Genomic DNA, 13,980 nt, shown 5'->3' with positions numbered 1-13,980 from the left:
CCTTCACTGATAAAGCGTGTTTTAGTATATCTTTCCCCTACCCACCTCTTTTAATCACATACCTTCCCGGATTCCACGCAGTCAAGTTGTTTCAAAGGAACTTGAAGCCAGCTCCTGCCCAGTGGGAGCGGCTAAGGCTGGTTGGGACCCCTGACACTAAAACGACCTGTGACCAGTTTTAGGCGGTGAGTGGCCTGTTGACTAGGGAAGACTGGGCACTGCCTCCACAGGTAAGACTGGGCATCTTCATTTTGAATATGTATTAGCATTTAACAGAGATGAGCCTGCGCAGAATACCCATTCCCGCCCCTTGTGCCGCTTCCACCAATCACCTTTCCCCAACCTAAGCCCACCTTGCTTATCCCTTAAGTATCCCACCCGCTTGACCTCGAGGAGGCGGAGCTAAAGTTTGTTGTTTATCTTCTTACTTGGCTGTTTTTTCTCCGTGTGAGTAAACTCTTAGCTGCAAATCCCGGTTATCTCAGGGATTGGTTCACTGCAGGTCTGGCGTAGGGACTTGTTTAGTAACAGAAACGACTGACATTTTGCAACTTCTGCAAACAGAAGGAATTTGCTAAGAAAGGGGTCCTATTTTCCTGCTGCAGAAACACTCCTTTAATTGGACACAGGTCTAGCTCATTGGCTTCCCAGGTGGCTCAATAGTAAAGTATCTGCCTACTGATGCAGGAGACGTGGTTTAAATCCCTGGGTGGGGGAGCTCCCTTGGAGCAGGAAATGGCAATCCACTCCAGTATTTCTGCCTGGAAAATTCCATGAACAGAGTCTGGCAAGTCACAGTCCATGGGGTTGCACAGAGTGGGATGAAATTGAGCACGCAGGCACAGCGGCACCTGACTCATTGCTTTTGAGAGCTGAATGTGTGTACCACATTTTAGATGTGAACTTGTCTTGAAATCTGAAAATTTTTTCTAAACTTTAAATCCTACTATTAGGAGATAAAAAGCATGCTGGTAAATGAATCAATAGTGACGATCACCAAAAGAGCCCAAAGTAGAATGACTCTGATAATATCTTACAAGGGAGCAAAATGACACTGAATGTTCTTAAAATGCTAACTTTTTCAGGGCAAAAGACCTATAATTGATTAGTTGCGAGATAGCTTCTAACCAGTCTTTACTATAAACTTTCAGATTAAGTAACTCTCAGCATTCACTAACTAAAAGTGTTTGGCCTCTTGCTAAAACTGATCACTTTTTAAAAACACTGCTTTTTCGCTCTCTGCGACTACCACTTTTCTTTCACAGTGAGTTTACAATAAATAGTGCCTCTAGGCATATGAAGAATCATTGAAAGAAATTTCAAAGCCAAAGAATTTATCTAAAGAAAAAAAAAATTTTTTTTTTTTTTTTTTCATGAAATAAGGACTGTAGAAATAAAAGACCCTCCTGACCAGGGATCATGGACTCAAGGTAGGTTACTGCCTATTGCTGAAGCAGCACTGAGAGAGACAGATTGTATTTGAAAATAGCTGAAGTCTGACCACTGATTTTAGGTTATCTAAGAAAAGCTCTACTGTTTGCTCTTTTTAGCATGGAAGATTTCACTTTCTTCTGAAGAACCAAATACTCTCTAGATTGTATTCATTTAATAAAATAAAATTTAAAATCCATGTTCAGAATTTCTATTCCCAAAGGAATTAAAACATATCCTTTGTTTCTTCTGCCCTAAGACCAACAACTACCTTCTGTTGTGTGAAGTACGGCAAGATCTCCTGAATGGTGTCTCTGCTTCCATTCTTACACTTCTAAAATCTACACTCCCTACAGCAGCAAGAATGAGCTTAGAAATAAAATGTATCAGGTCGTGTCAATTCCTCACTTAAAATCTCCAATGACTGCATATATTCAGAAACAAAATCCCTTCCCATTACTGTGTTTCAGTCCCCAAGCTCATCCTAACTCTCTGACTGAAGGGCTTCCTGCCCTCCTCCTGGCTCACTGTCTCAGAGACACTGGCCTCCTTTTTAATCTGTAACCACATTCTGAGGTATTCTGCTCCCCTGCCTGGAGCTTCCTGACCCAGATCTTTTTAAGTCTGGCTCTTTCTTGTCATTCAGATCTCAGCTCAAATGTTATTTCATCAGCTAGATTCTCCTTGAACTCGAAGTGACTCCTGATCCCCAACAACCATCAGCCTTCTCAGATATGACCTTGTCATATTTCCTTTAACTTACAATTATCTGATTATATCTTGTGCTATTTTTTTTTCTTGTTTTTAGTGTTTTATTACCATTTAGGGACTTTGCCATGTATCGCCTTCAAATAGAAGTGTCTAGTACATGGTGAGAAGACAATAAATGTTTCTTGAATAAATGATTTAGTGAGTAAAAATAAAAACTGGAGTTTGTACTATAGGCTCAAAGGAACCACTGTATATGTGCAGAAGTCATGCCACAAATCTATTATAAATCAAAGAAAGTTTATTATTTATTCCTGTGTTTTAAAAATTGATGTTGATATTGGTTCACTTTATTATATTTTAAAATTGGTTTACAGAGTTAACTGCAAACCAGTTATCTATTTATGGTGATCTCTATGCATAACTATTAGATGCATATATTGACAGAAAATCATATGAAGTAACCAAAATAAACAGACAATGTCGGCAACTGTGGACTGGACCAATGTAAAGCTTGCAAGCTGGCTACCAGTCAAGGAACCTGATACTTGTGGCAAACCTATTTGTAGGGCTGATAATCATCTCATAAGCAAAACCCCTTCTTGTTACACACATGCTAGGAGAAAATTCCAATAGATATCACTGGGCACTGAAAGCAACGTCTCCCTCCAAATTAGTATTTGAACTCTCCTCTCTAAACCTCTTTTGACTACAAAGAATATAAAGCATAGCTTGGAAGACAATGTACCTGCATGGAAATGCATCAACACGAAGTTCTGATTATGAGGGAATGGCAGCGAAACATGCAGGTCTCTCATGAAACTAAGTGTTCAGTGGTGATATTAATAATCAGTTAGATGGAGAGCCACCTGATGCTATACATTTGGCAAAGCCTCTGGCTGCCAGCCGCTTTTCCCCCAGCATTATCTGCTTAAATTTTTTTCCTGTTGAGCAAGACTGCCAAATAATCTATTCTTATACACTTCACCCCATATTATCCCACTTGCTAATTAAAGATGCAAATGTTGATAAATAAGATGACACTTTTTAAGCACAATTGGGTCAATAAGTTGAACATGGTGCCCTGTTCCTCCAATTTGACTCCTGTGAGAAATAGTTCAATTATAATTAGAGGAGCAATTATCTCCTTGTTTAAGGTGAAACAAATCACAGGTTTATTTTAGTGAAAAATTCAGTTTTGCTCCTTGTGTCATGCCAACAAATGTCATATCCATTGATGTTTTTGATCCCAGTACTTTCCAAAAGAGATAATCTGATGAAATAAAGCATCTCTGAGTATATTTCTGGCTCACCATATGACAGCAACATTTTCCAGGCATAAACCAAAATGAGCAAGGAGGGATTCATTTCACAGAGTTCTGCTATTATGCCACTGGAGCAACCCAGCACCCGTTCACAGGCATATTAATTTTCTGGTTTCTTTGGGGAGATGAGAGATTTCTGCTAAAGGAAGGTAAATGCCTCCCCAGAAATAGAAGAAAAGTTTTATATTTTTGGCTTGATCCTTGCAAAAGAGTTATTAAAAATACTGAGCAATACCATTTCAGATTATTTCTGGGATTTATTTTCTTTCACCGAGTCTACTTTTAATTTTAATATAATTACTAGTAACCTGTCCTGTAGTCCACGAACTAAAGTAACTCCCAGTGGCCTTTTGGAGTGATCCAAATGGTCCAGTGGGTTAGAACCCTTCTGACTGACTGACTCCCTTACTCCACCTGCACTGAGTTCTCTCAGCATACATCTTCTGTGGTGACAAACATCCTGTTTCTGGAAAGTTCCATTTCCTGAGGTGCAGCTTCTCTTTCACATCCAACAGGGACTCTTCATTTCATTTAATTCAATGCACTCAGAGAATCTACTATGTAACCTACAGTCTGCTTGTATTAGAGATAAACATGAACAAAAACCCCTTTTCTTTTTATTTTATCCAATCTAGTCAAGCAGGCAAAGGAGTAAACAGACATATTTTGACAGAGATAATAAATAGTTGGAGCTATAAAAAGTCAGAGAACGTAGGGGCTGACATTCAGGCAGCTTTACTGCTTCATTCATACCAGGTATGAAATACTGATATAGTTCTGTATCTGCTGATTAATAGCTAAGCACCCCTCACCCCAAGGTGCTTGCTTCTGGGGATCCTTGGACCATACTATGATGCAGCAACCAAAGGGTTTGCACCTTTAATACCACAGAAGGCCCCCAGATGCTAGTTGCTGGTGCTAAGTCACATCAGGCGTGTCTGACTCTGTGCGACCCCATAGACGGTGGCCCACCAGGCTCCCGTCCCTGGGATTTTCCAGGCAAGAACGCTGGAGTGGGTTGCCATTTCCTCCTCCAGTGCATGAAAGTGAAAAGTGAAAGTGAAGTCACTCAGTCGTGCCCGACTCTTCGCGACCCCATGGACTGCAGCCCACCAGGCTCCTCTGTCCATGGGATTTCCCAGGCAAGAGTACTGGAGTGGGTTGCCATTGCCTTCTCTGCCAGATGCTAGTAGCCCTGTGCTAAGGAAGCTGTGTGGCTCATAAATATTTAAATAAAGAAAATGAGGAAAGGTCCTGGCAAGAAGGAGGCCAGAGGAAGGAACAGCCAAGACTAGAACTCTGAAACTCTTGTGCTTCATCGCTGAGGTACCTGCAACATAGTTTTTTTTCCTTAACCAGTGAGTACTGAGAGGAGTTCTTTGTCAAAACTGTCACCACCGGAGAGGTGGAGTACAGGGCATCCTGAGTTGGTCTCTTCCTCCTCAAAATGGCACCCCACTCCAGTACTCTTGCCTGGAAAATCGCATGGACAGAGGACCCTGGTGGGCTGCAGTCCATGGGGTCGCAAAGAGTCGGACACGACTGAGCAACTTCACTTCACTTCTCTTCCTCCTCTGAGACGTTCTTTGTCACTCTCTTTCCTTTTGCTTGGAAAAGGAGAACTTCCAACAGTAATCCCACTCCAGATTCCCTCTTTTGGAGGAAACACAAAGTCTGGTCCTGTGTTCTAGGCCCATGATGACTAAACAGGTAACTTTAAAAATCAGAGTAAGCACAGCAGCGCATCAGGACCTGGTGCAGATTTCCACAGTAACAAGTCATTTTTAGAGTAAATATGTTACATAAATAAGGGAGTTTCCTCATTTTAAAGCTCAAACTTTATCTTCATTTGTAGCATTTGTGGATTTTAATCAAAATAACTGGTTAGAAGACACAGGAGGGAATCTCTGTGATTCTTCATCGGACAGAAGCTTCATCGCTGCATACCCTACAGTGCCCATCAGAGGTGCAATGTGCCAGTGACTACTGTGAATTCCAGAGGTTGATTTCAGTCTTCTCTGAATCAAGAGGTGATAATATAGTAATAATAATAACAATAGTAATGTTTCTTGAGTTCTTCTACATGTTCTAAGTGATTTATTTGCATATATCATCTCATTTAATCTTCAACTACGTTCTGGAGAGACACTAATATTATCTCCAGTTTGTAATTTAATTAAGGAAACTTAGGTATAGGAATTGAAATACCTTGCTTGAAGTCCAACAGTCAGAAATGGTGAAATGGGGTTAAGCCTAGAGTTCTGAATGGAAAATAGTTTAACACTCTGTAGCAAAAATTAAAGCCAAAATAGAGGAGAAAATTAAATGTTATTTATTACCACAGAAATCCCTGTGCCATTATTTGCACCAAAGGTGATGCTGCTGTAACTTAAGATTAGTAGAGCTCTTTGGAAACCTACTGACTTATGTGGGAAGGAAATTATTGCCTCTTGATATTTTACAAATAATGAACTTGACTACCTGTTCAATGGTGCTAGACATATACTTACTAAACAAAGATAAATTGAGTCAATCAACCATTATTTGTTGAGCATGTAGTAGCTGAGTTTTTCAAAATCATTTGCCTAGAACACAAAAGAAGCAAAAATCCTTGCCAGTATGGCCTGATACCTTAAAAACGGATTTTGTTTATGGTAACACATGAGAGTTTTACCTTCTGGTTTCCCTTTAAGATCAGTATTTCATTTCATTCTATTTTTATGCTTTTAAATTCCTCAAACAAATAAAGTATAAGATAATGAATATGTATATCATTAAATTAAAATAATTTTATAATCCCTTAATTCATCACATTATATTTCATCCCTTTCTCTTTTTTCTGCTCCTCTTGAGCAAATGACAGTTGCAATGTGTCACGTTAAGGTATACATTAGATTTCTGATCTTGGTTATTCTAAGGGTGTTGGAAATAATCTACACAGGAGTTTATTAGCCTGCTCTCAAGCAAGTGGTTTTGATCTCTCTCCTGACTTGAAAAAAAAATCACATTAAATATAGTTCTTTGAATGTCAAATGGGTATATGATTTTTGAGCTTGCCAAGTGTTAATTGGTCTCTTCCCCAGTGATGATACAGATAAAATTCACAGCCAATTAGTTTGCAGTCATGAATCTTTACTCCTTGACAAAGTGAACTACTTTGCTGAGAAAACTAAAAAAAATTAAGAAGTTGCTGCTGCTGCTGCTGCTGCTGCTGCTAAGTCGCTTCAGTCATGTCTGACTCTGTGCGACCCCATAAACAGCAGCCCACTAGGCTCCTCTGTCCCTGGGATTCTCCAGGCAAGAATAGTGGGTTGCCATTTCCTTCTCCAGTGCATGAAAGTGAAAAGTGAAAGTGAAATCGTTCAGTAGTGCCCGACTCTTAGCGACCCCATGAACTGCAGCCTACCAGATTCCTCCGTCCATGGGATTTTCCACGCAAGAGTACTGGAATGGGTTGCCATTGCCTTCTCCTAAGAAGTTACTAGAATCTCCTAACTGAAAATCTCTGCAGGGATCTGCTCACTTTAAGAAACACTGAGTCAAAAAGTCTATAGACACTCATGTTACTCAGGATATGTTTTGGTCTTTAAGGCAATTTAATGGAGGAGGTTTGCATTAAAATTTTAGAAATATGATTCAGGAGAAAGATGTACTTATTGTCATAAGTGAAATGAAATGTTGCATAGAGAAGAGCTGTTTCCTTTCTAATCAAAATAAATCATCCTGTGAGTCAGTGGTGGAAGATAAGGTTTTGGTGTGGTTGGATAAAACAGAAGTAATCATGCATAGTCTCTGATACAGTGCTAGAAAGTGCCACGGGATGTCAGGTACAAGACAAAAACCAACTCTCTTCTTTCAAAGTAAAAAAAAAGGAAATTTCATTAAAAGTGCCACTCAGAGTCTTGCATTGACAGACTGGAGATGTGAATGGCAGTGACAGAAAATGGAGTCATTTGTAAGGGCCCTGGCTAAATCTCTAATTAATTTATCATTATTTTGGAAAGAGCTATCAGATGTTTAATTTTGTTGTTATGGGACACACTAACTGTGATGACTCTCACTTTTGCCTGAATTTTCAAAGGACAGAAAAACTATGGAAATCTGATAAGTGCATTGATTATTTAAAAAATTTGGACAATGTAGTAAGTCTTAGTAATATTATTTTACAGTTTCATAGACAGGAAAGATTGCAGGCTTATTTTTACAAAAAATCAGCTGACTCATATACAGCCCCAAATTATAGCAATTTAAAAAATGCTTCTTTCCATATATGCAATAAAGAGTAAAAATTCCAAAGAACTCAGTGTAGTTTAGAGGCTAACAAGGACCACCAGCGAGTTGGCAGTTATATTACTTATCAAATTAAAGCTTTCTTGTGTTTGTAGGATACTGGATCTGCCAGGACAATAGTGTTTGATGTAAATTAGAATATCTTCTGATACTCCTAACAGGGTAACATTTTTCAGAGTTTGGAATTAGTTGAAATGAAATAAAAGACATGGTATGAGATGATTTTCCTCAGCAGTGTGCTCTAAATGGTGTCTCAAGGAGAGCATAGAACACTCCTGTGGTCATGGAGGCCTATCCCCCCATGGACAGGCATTTTCAAAGGGCATTGTATTGTCTGGTGCTAATAAAAAATCATGGTATAAATCTGATTTATAATATTTCATGAACTTTCAATAGGCTTTGTTTCCTCAAAACCAGAAAATGAAAATTAAGAGCTAATGGAAAACTTATAGGATGAAACTAGTTGACATTCTTCAAACATGTTTTTATTCATGGTGTGTGGCTACGGCTTTTAGGTCCGTCCTTGGTTACAGAGCAGGAAACATATATGTGGAGCACACAGGCTGTCACACATACACACACATGTACACATCTTACATTTTTTGCATAGTATCAAGAACAATAATATAATTGATGGTACATTATTAAGTCAGGCCATCTTTCTTTATGATTAGTGCCAGATAAAATAAAACAGTGTTTCTGATTTCTTGAAAGAGAATAACAAAATTAAACCAAGCTGCCTGTGGCTTTGTCCAGTGGGGCATTCTAATTGACTCCAAGTCATTAATCAGTTCCCAATCAATCTGTTTTGCCAGTAGCAAGCAGTTAGGACTCCATTACCAACCATTCATCATGCCATACCCTAATTCACTGCACCATTAGCCATGGATTAGGCCTCTGTTAGAATAACTAAGTGCCAGTTGCTAAATGCAAAGAATTTTTGCTTCTCACCTCAGCCACTGGGATCCCTTCAGGTGGTCGGCACTGGAGCAAGACTTCCTGTTCCAAGGATACTTCCTTTCCCAGAGGTTCCTGCTCAAATGTTTTTCGTAGATCTGGAAAGCACAAGTAATAAAATACAAGACAAAACTAATTAACATTTATTCATTTCTAGAAAGTACAATAATAAATTTGCATTTATTATTTTCTGTTTCTTTGTAGTTTTTAATCATGTTAGCACTGTGCCACAATGTGACTGATTATATTCTATGTAGTGGAAATTATGAAACTTAGAGATTACTAGCTGTTCCTACTTTAATCTTCACTGGAATGCTTTGGAGATTCTCATTCTAACAATTAATGACACTCATTGATTATAGTTTGCTAGTATTTCTTAATAATCAACTATAACAATCACATTTTTAATAAAGGAATCCGATTGTTATGATTCTTATTCATACAGAGTCCCTTATATATATTAATATTTTTTCTTTCTTTACAATAAATACTACTGAAGTTGCAACAACTCTGAGATCTTTTGATAAATAACTCAAAAGCAAGTTTCTATTTCAGAATGAAAACAGAATGCTGGAGTCCTGGAGAAATAAATATAACTTCTTGAAGTATCTCAAACATAAGAGAGAGAAAAGAGTAACTATTGGGATGGGTCCAGAAATATCTCAATATGTAATTATGTCACCATTCTCCAATTAGAAGATTAAATAGTTATTTCTGCTCAAATGTAACAAGAATCTAATTACTTATTTATATAGTTATAGTTGCTATAGCAATATGCAGTACAATCTTAAAAACTGCTATTGATAGACACAAAAATGTTAGAAATCGGTTTTATCATTTTAAACACCAAAGCTAAAAAATAAATGAGTCAGTTATATAGCTTTAAAGCAGCATTTTTTAAGGCAAAGTTAAAAAAATTTCATCCATGTACTACTTAATAAAAATTTATAGAAGTTTTACCCAGTAGATTTTATTAAAAAGCTAACGCCTCTGTCTTTTCATCCCACGTCCCCAGGAATGACTTAAAAATATAAAAGCACCATTTCAGCCTACTGAACTAATAGGTAGAAATCCAAAGACTGTAGAAGTATATCTCTAAGCCTTTCAAAGAGCTATAAGAAAGCACCATCTGGAAAAATGCAGTGAGAAAAAAATTCATGTCATATTATTTGCTATTTGGGTGAATTTCTTGGCAGAAGAAAACCTTCAAGAATTTAGGGGTTCTGAAAAGATTATTGGATCTATGTGGGCCTGAGGTAAGATAAGAGACTCTATAAATCATGCAAAATTTCTGTCAGAAAGGCATTTCTAATTTTATTTTCAAGAAATTGAGTAGACTGTAGAAACAAATACTTAAAATCCAGATTTATTAGAACATGAAAGTTATCTAAGCCATGTCCTTATTTTACATATAAGAAACACATTTCTCAAATTACTCAAAGCCTCACAGCAAAATAATTGATGCTGCATTAGAACCTGCTAGCTGTTGATCTGATACATATTTTTTTTATCCCACACATCCCTTCATATCTCTTAAGGTTGATTTGTATCCTTTCAACAGCAACATCAGAAAATTTCTACTCTTTCTTTTCTCATACGGTCGCTTCTCTTTGTTTTAAATCTGCATTAACATAAAAATTTTGTCAAAATATTAATAAAAGCAAAAGCAGCACTGAGTAAGTTTCATGGGATAAAAATGTTCTTTCTTCCTTTTTTGCCTGGGCTGGGTCTTCACTGCTGCCCCAGGGGCTTTCTCTAGTTGCCTTGAGTTGGGGTGCTGTGCAGACTTCTCCCAAGGTGGTTTCTCTTGTGGAACACAGGCTCTATGGTGCGCTGGCTCAGCAGTTGTGGCTTGAAGGCTCTAGAGCATGGGGTCAGTAGTTAAGCCATATGGGCTTCCCACAGCATGTGTGATACTCCCAGATCAGGGATTGAACCCGTGTCCCCTGCAATGGCAGCCAGATTCTTAATCACTGGGCCACCAGGGAAGTCCTAGGATAAAATATTCTTACAAGGATAAAATATTCTTACAAGGTATATCTTGTTTGTGAAAAATAATTCTGAACACCTCCCATCTGATGCATGGTAGGGTAAAGACGTAAAGACTAGAATTAATTCTCAAATCAAATAATACATAGACTCACTCACAGTTAAATTAAATAGCATATCACAAAATAAGGATGGAGAATTAGAAAGAGTGAGTCACATATATCTCCAAAGAGTCAAAACAAATTCCTTTAATATTTATTAATTATCTCCTATGATAGATATTTTATTAGGTACTTAGGATGAAGATATGTAAGATTCATAATCAAGACTAGAAAGGTAAGCCGAGATCTATTCATGAAAAGCCTTTCTGCTATGCTGCTGCTGTTGCTGCTAAGTCGCTTCAGTCGTGTCTGACTCTGTGCGACCCCATAGATGGCGGCCCACCAGGCTCCCATCCCTGGGATTCTCCAGGCGGGAATACTGGAGTGGGTTGCCATTTCTTTCTCCAGTGCATGAAAGTGAAAAGTGAAAGTGAAGTTGCTTAGTCGTGTCCGACTGTTCGCGACCCCGCGGACTGTAGCCTACCAGGCTCCTCTGTCCATGGGGTTTCCCAGGCAAGAGTACTAGAGTGGGGTGCCATTGCCTTCTCCTCCTGCTATGCTAAGGAACAGCAAACTCTGAAAGGCTTTTAAGCAGAGGAAGGAAATCAGATGTCATATTCCTCTCAGTGTGACTGAGGTGATGCTGAAGAAGCAGAGATAGTTAGAGACCGATTTGAATAGATCAGGAGGGATGATGGGGAACTGAACTCAGCTATTGACAGTGGACAGGAAGAAGAGAAAGCAGATTCTGGCAATGAACAGATCATTTGTTCCAGAACACCTAAGTATCTGGAGAGTGCAAAGAGGAAAGGATAACACTATATTCTCAGCTATTGCAATTATTAAGCTTATACCATCATTTAATGAAACCATACCACCATGGGCAGGATAGTGGTGAGAAAGATAGCAAGCTTATTTTGGTACATGTTCAGCTTGTTGCTGTTGTTGTTCAGTCACTAAGTCGTGTCCGACTCTTTGTGACCCCAGGAACTTCAGCACACCAGGCTTTCCAGTCCTTCACTGTCTCTCAGAATTCACTCAAACTCATGTCCGTTGAGTCAGTGATGCCATCCAACCATCTCATCCTTTGTTTCCTGCTTCTCCTGTTGCCCTCAATCTTTCCCAGCAGGAAAGATTTCAGAGTCTTTTCCAGTGAGTCAGCTCTTTGCATCAGGTGGCCTAAGTATTGGAGCTTCAGCTTCACATCAGTCCTCCCAATGAATTTTCAGGGTTGATTTCCAAACCAGGATTGACTGGTTTGATCTCCTTGCTGTCCAAGGGACTCTCAAGAGTCTTATCCAACACCACAGTTCAAAAGTATCAATTCTTCAGATCTCAGCCTTCTTTATGGTCCAGCTCTCACATCCATACATGATTACTGGAAAACCCATAGTTTTGACTATGTAGACCTTTGCCTGTAAAGTGATGTCTCTGCTTTTTAATATGCTGTCAAGATTTATCATAGCTTTTCTTCCAAGGAGCAAATGCCTTTTAATTTTTTGGTTGCAGTCACCATCTGCAGTGATTTTGGAGCCCAAGAAAATAAAATCTGTCACCATTTCCACATTTCCCCCCTCTATTTGGAAATGGAAAAATCTGGTAGATCCAGATCATGATTTCTAATCTCAGCATGATTTACATTCAGGACTGGATAATCCTGTTGTGAGGCTGCATTCTGCATAGCAAGTGTCTTAGAAGCATCCCTGGACTCCATCCAGCAAATAACAGCAGAGCTCTCCAAGCCAGGACAACATAAATGCCTCCAGATAATGCCAAATGTCCCCTGACAGGAAAATCACCTCGAGTTAAGGACCACAGGTCTGAAGTTTGGAAAAAGAAGGCCAGGTAGAAGATCTGTGCTTCACTGTCTAGGAGATAGCTGAAGCACTAGAAACAGACGACACTACCAGAGCAGGAAAAAAAAAAAAAAAAAAGAGGACACCAACATTTCTGAGGAAAAGCTGTCTGCAAAAATGTTATGGTGTGAACAAAGACACAGGAGAAAAACCAAGAGACAACTGTCAGAGGAGCCAAGTTTAAGAAGTTCGGAGGCCAATAGGACAAATGCCCCAAAGAATGTAAAAGGAGAAGTTTGAGAAATTTAGGAGTGAAGGGGGAGTAGAAGCCCAGCTGTGTTGGGGGTGCACAGAAATTGGGAGAATGATATAATAATAACTACTGCTCTTTTACAAATTTTATTTTGACAAAAGTCAGCAGCACTGTTAAGGGATGATGGGTTCGAAGGTAGCAGGCTATAATTCTTCTTAGGATTTGGTATATAGTTTTTGCAACTGTTTCCAAATTCCTGCCAATGGAAGGCACATCTTATGAAAATTGCTGTTTCCTAAGTGAGAATGGTGACCACACATCAGAGGCCTGTACTTCAAAAGACAGGTTTAACGGAACCATCACTGAATACCATATAATTATATTGTTTTGATATTATTTGATTTTAAACTGTATGCAAATTTTATCTAATTTCTAAAATGATTCATAGGTAACCCCTCACAATGTAATACTTCTTCCTGAAAAATCCTTTTAATTCCAGCCCAAAATCTCTTTTCTAGCTTTCAGGTTGTATAAAGAACATAGAACATATTGTGCTGTCCAGCATGGCAGCTGCTCCTTTCATATGTCTCCGAAGTACTCTGCAACCAGTGCGAGTAACATTTTAAACATATCCTTCATCATCTGGAGAGATGTGATAGAAGGCAGGCCGGACGCCTGCAGGCAGAGAGAACACGAGGGTGACAAATGAGTGAGCAGGAAAAACGGACACTTGTCAGCTAGGAATTAGATGTGAAACAGAATGTTTTCGAATAATGTGGGCATTTCTGTCAGGAAAAAGATGAATTTATGCCCTTGGAAGACCTTTAGGATTCTACACTTCTGTTTTCTTTCCATTAGTTCTAAGGCTACTACCGAAATAGGTATAAAATCCTTTCATTAAAACCTAGATTACTTTTGCAAAGTCAACTCAGCTTACCTTTGATTTAGTCATTGATTCCATCAATTAAAAGAAAAATCACCTTTGTTATAAGTATGCATTCGGAGATGTTTACTTAACATGAATATTGGCTTACTAAATCCATACAGTGAAATCCAATTAGCAGATGCAGAATCAGACCTGAAACTATATGGATTTCTATTTACCATTTACACAGTAATCAAAGAAAGTA

At 38.7% G+C, this 13,980-nt stretch overlaps 1 protein-coding gene across 1 annotated transcript in view; it reads right to left on the bottom strand.

Moving 5' to 3' along the window:
* The window catches only part of UNC5C (unc-5 netrin receptor C), a 424,516-nt gene that overhangs the window by 112,702 nt on the left and 297,834 nt on the right, over positions 1–13,980 (bottom strand). The window contains exon 4 of the mRNA XM_052641639.1: positions 8,706–8,809. Coding sequence (XP_052497599.1) covers positions 8,706–8,809 — 104 coding nt within the window. The remainder of the gene's footprint in view (positions 1–8,705; positions 8,810–13,980) is intronic.

This window comes from Budorcas taxicolor, chromosome 6 (assembly GCF_023091745.1).
Source record: "Budorcas taxicolor isolate Tak-1 chromosome 6, Takin1.1, whole genome shotgun sequence".
Lineage (NCBI taxonomy): Eukaryota > Metazoa > Chordata > Mammalia > Artiodactyla > Bovidae > Budorcas > Budorcas taxicolor.
The sequence above is the reverse complement of the archived record's forward strand: the minus strand, read 5'-3'. Positions and strand labels throughout refer to the sequence as shown.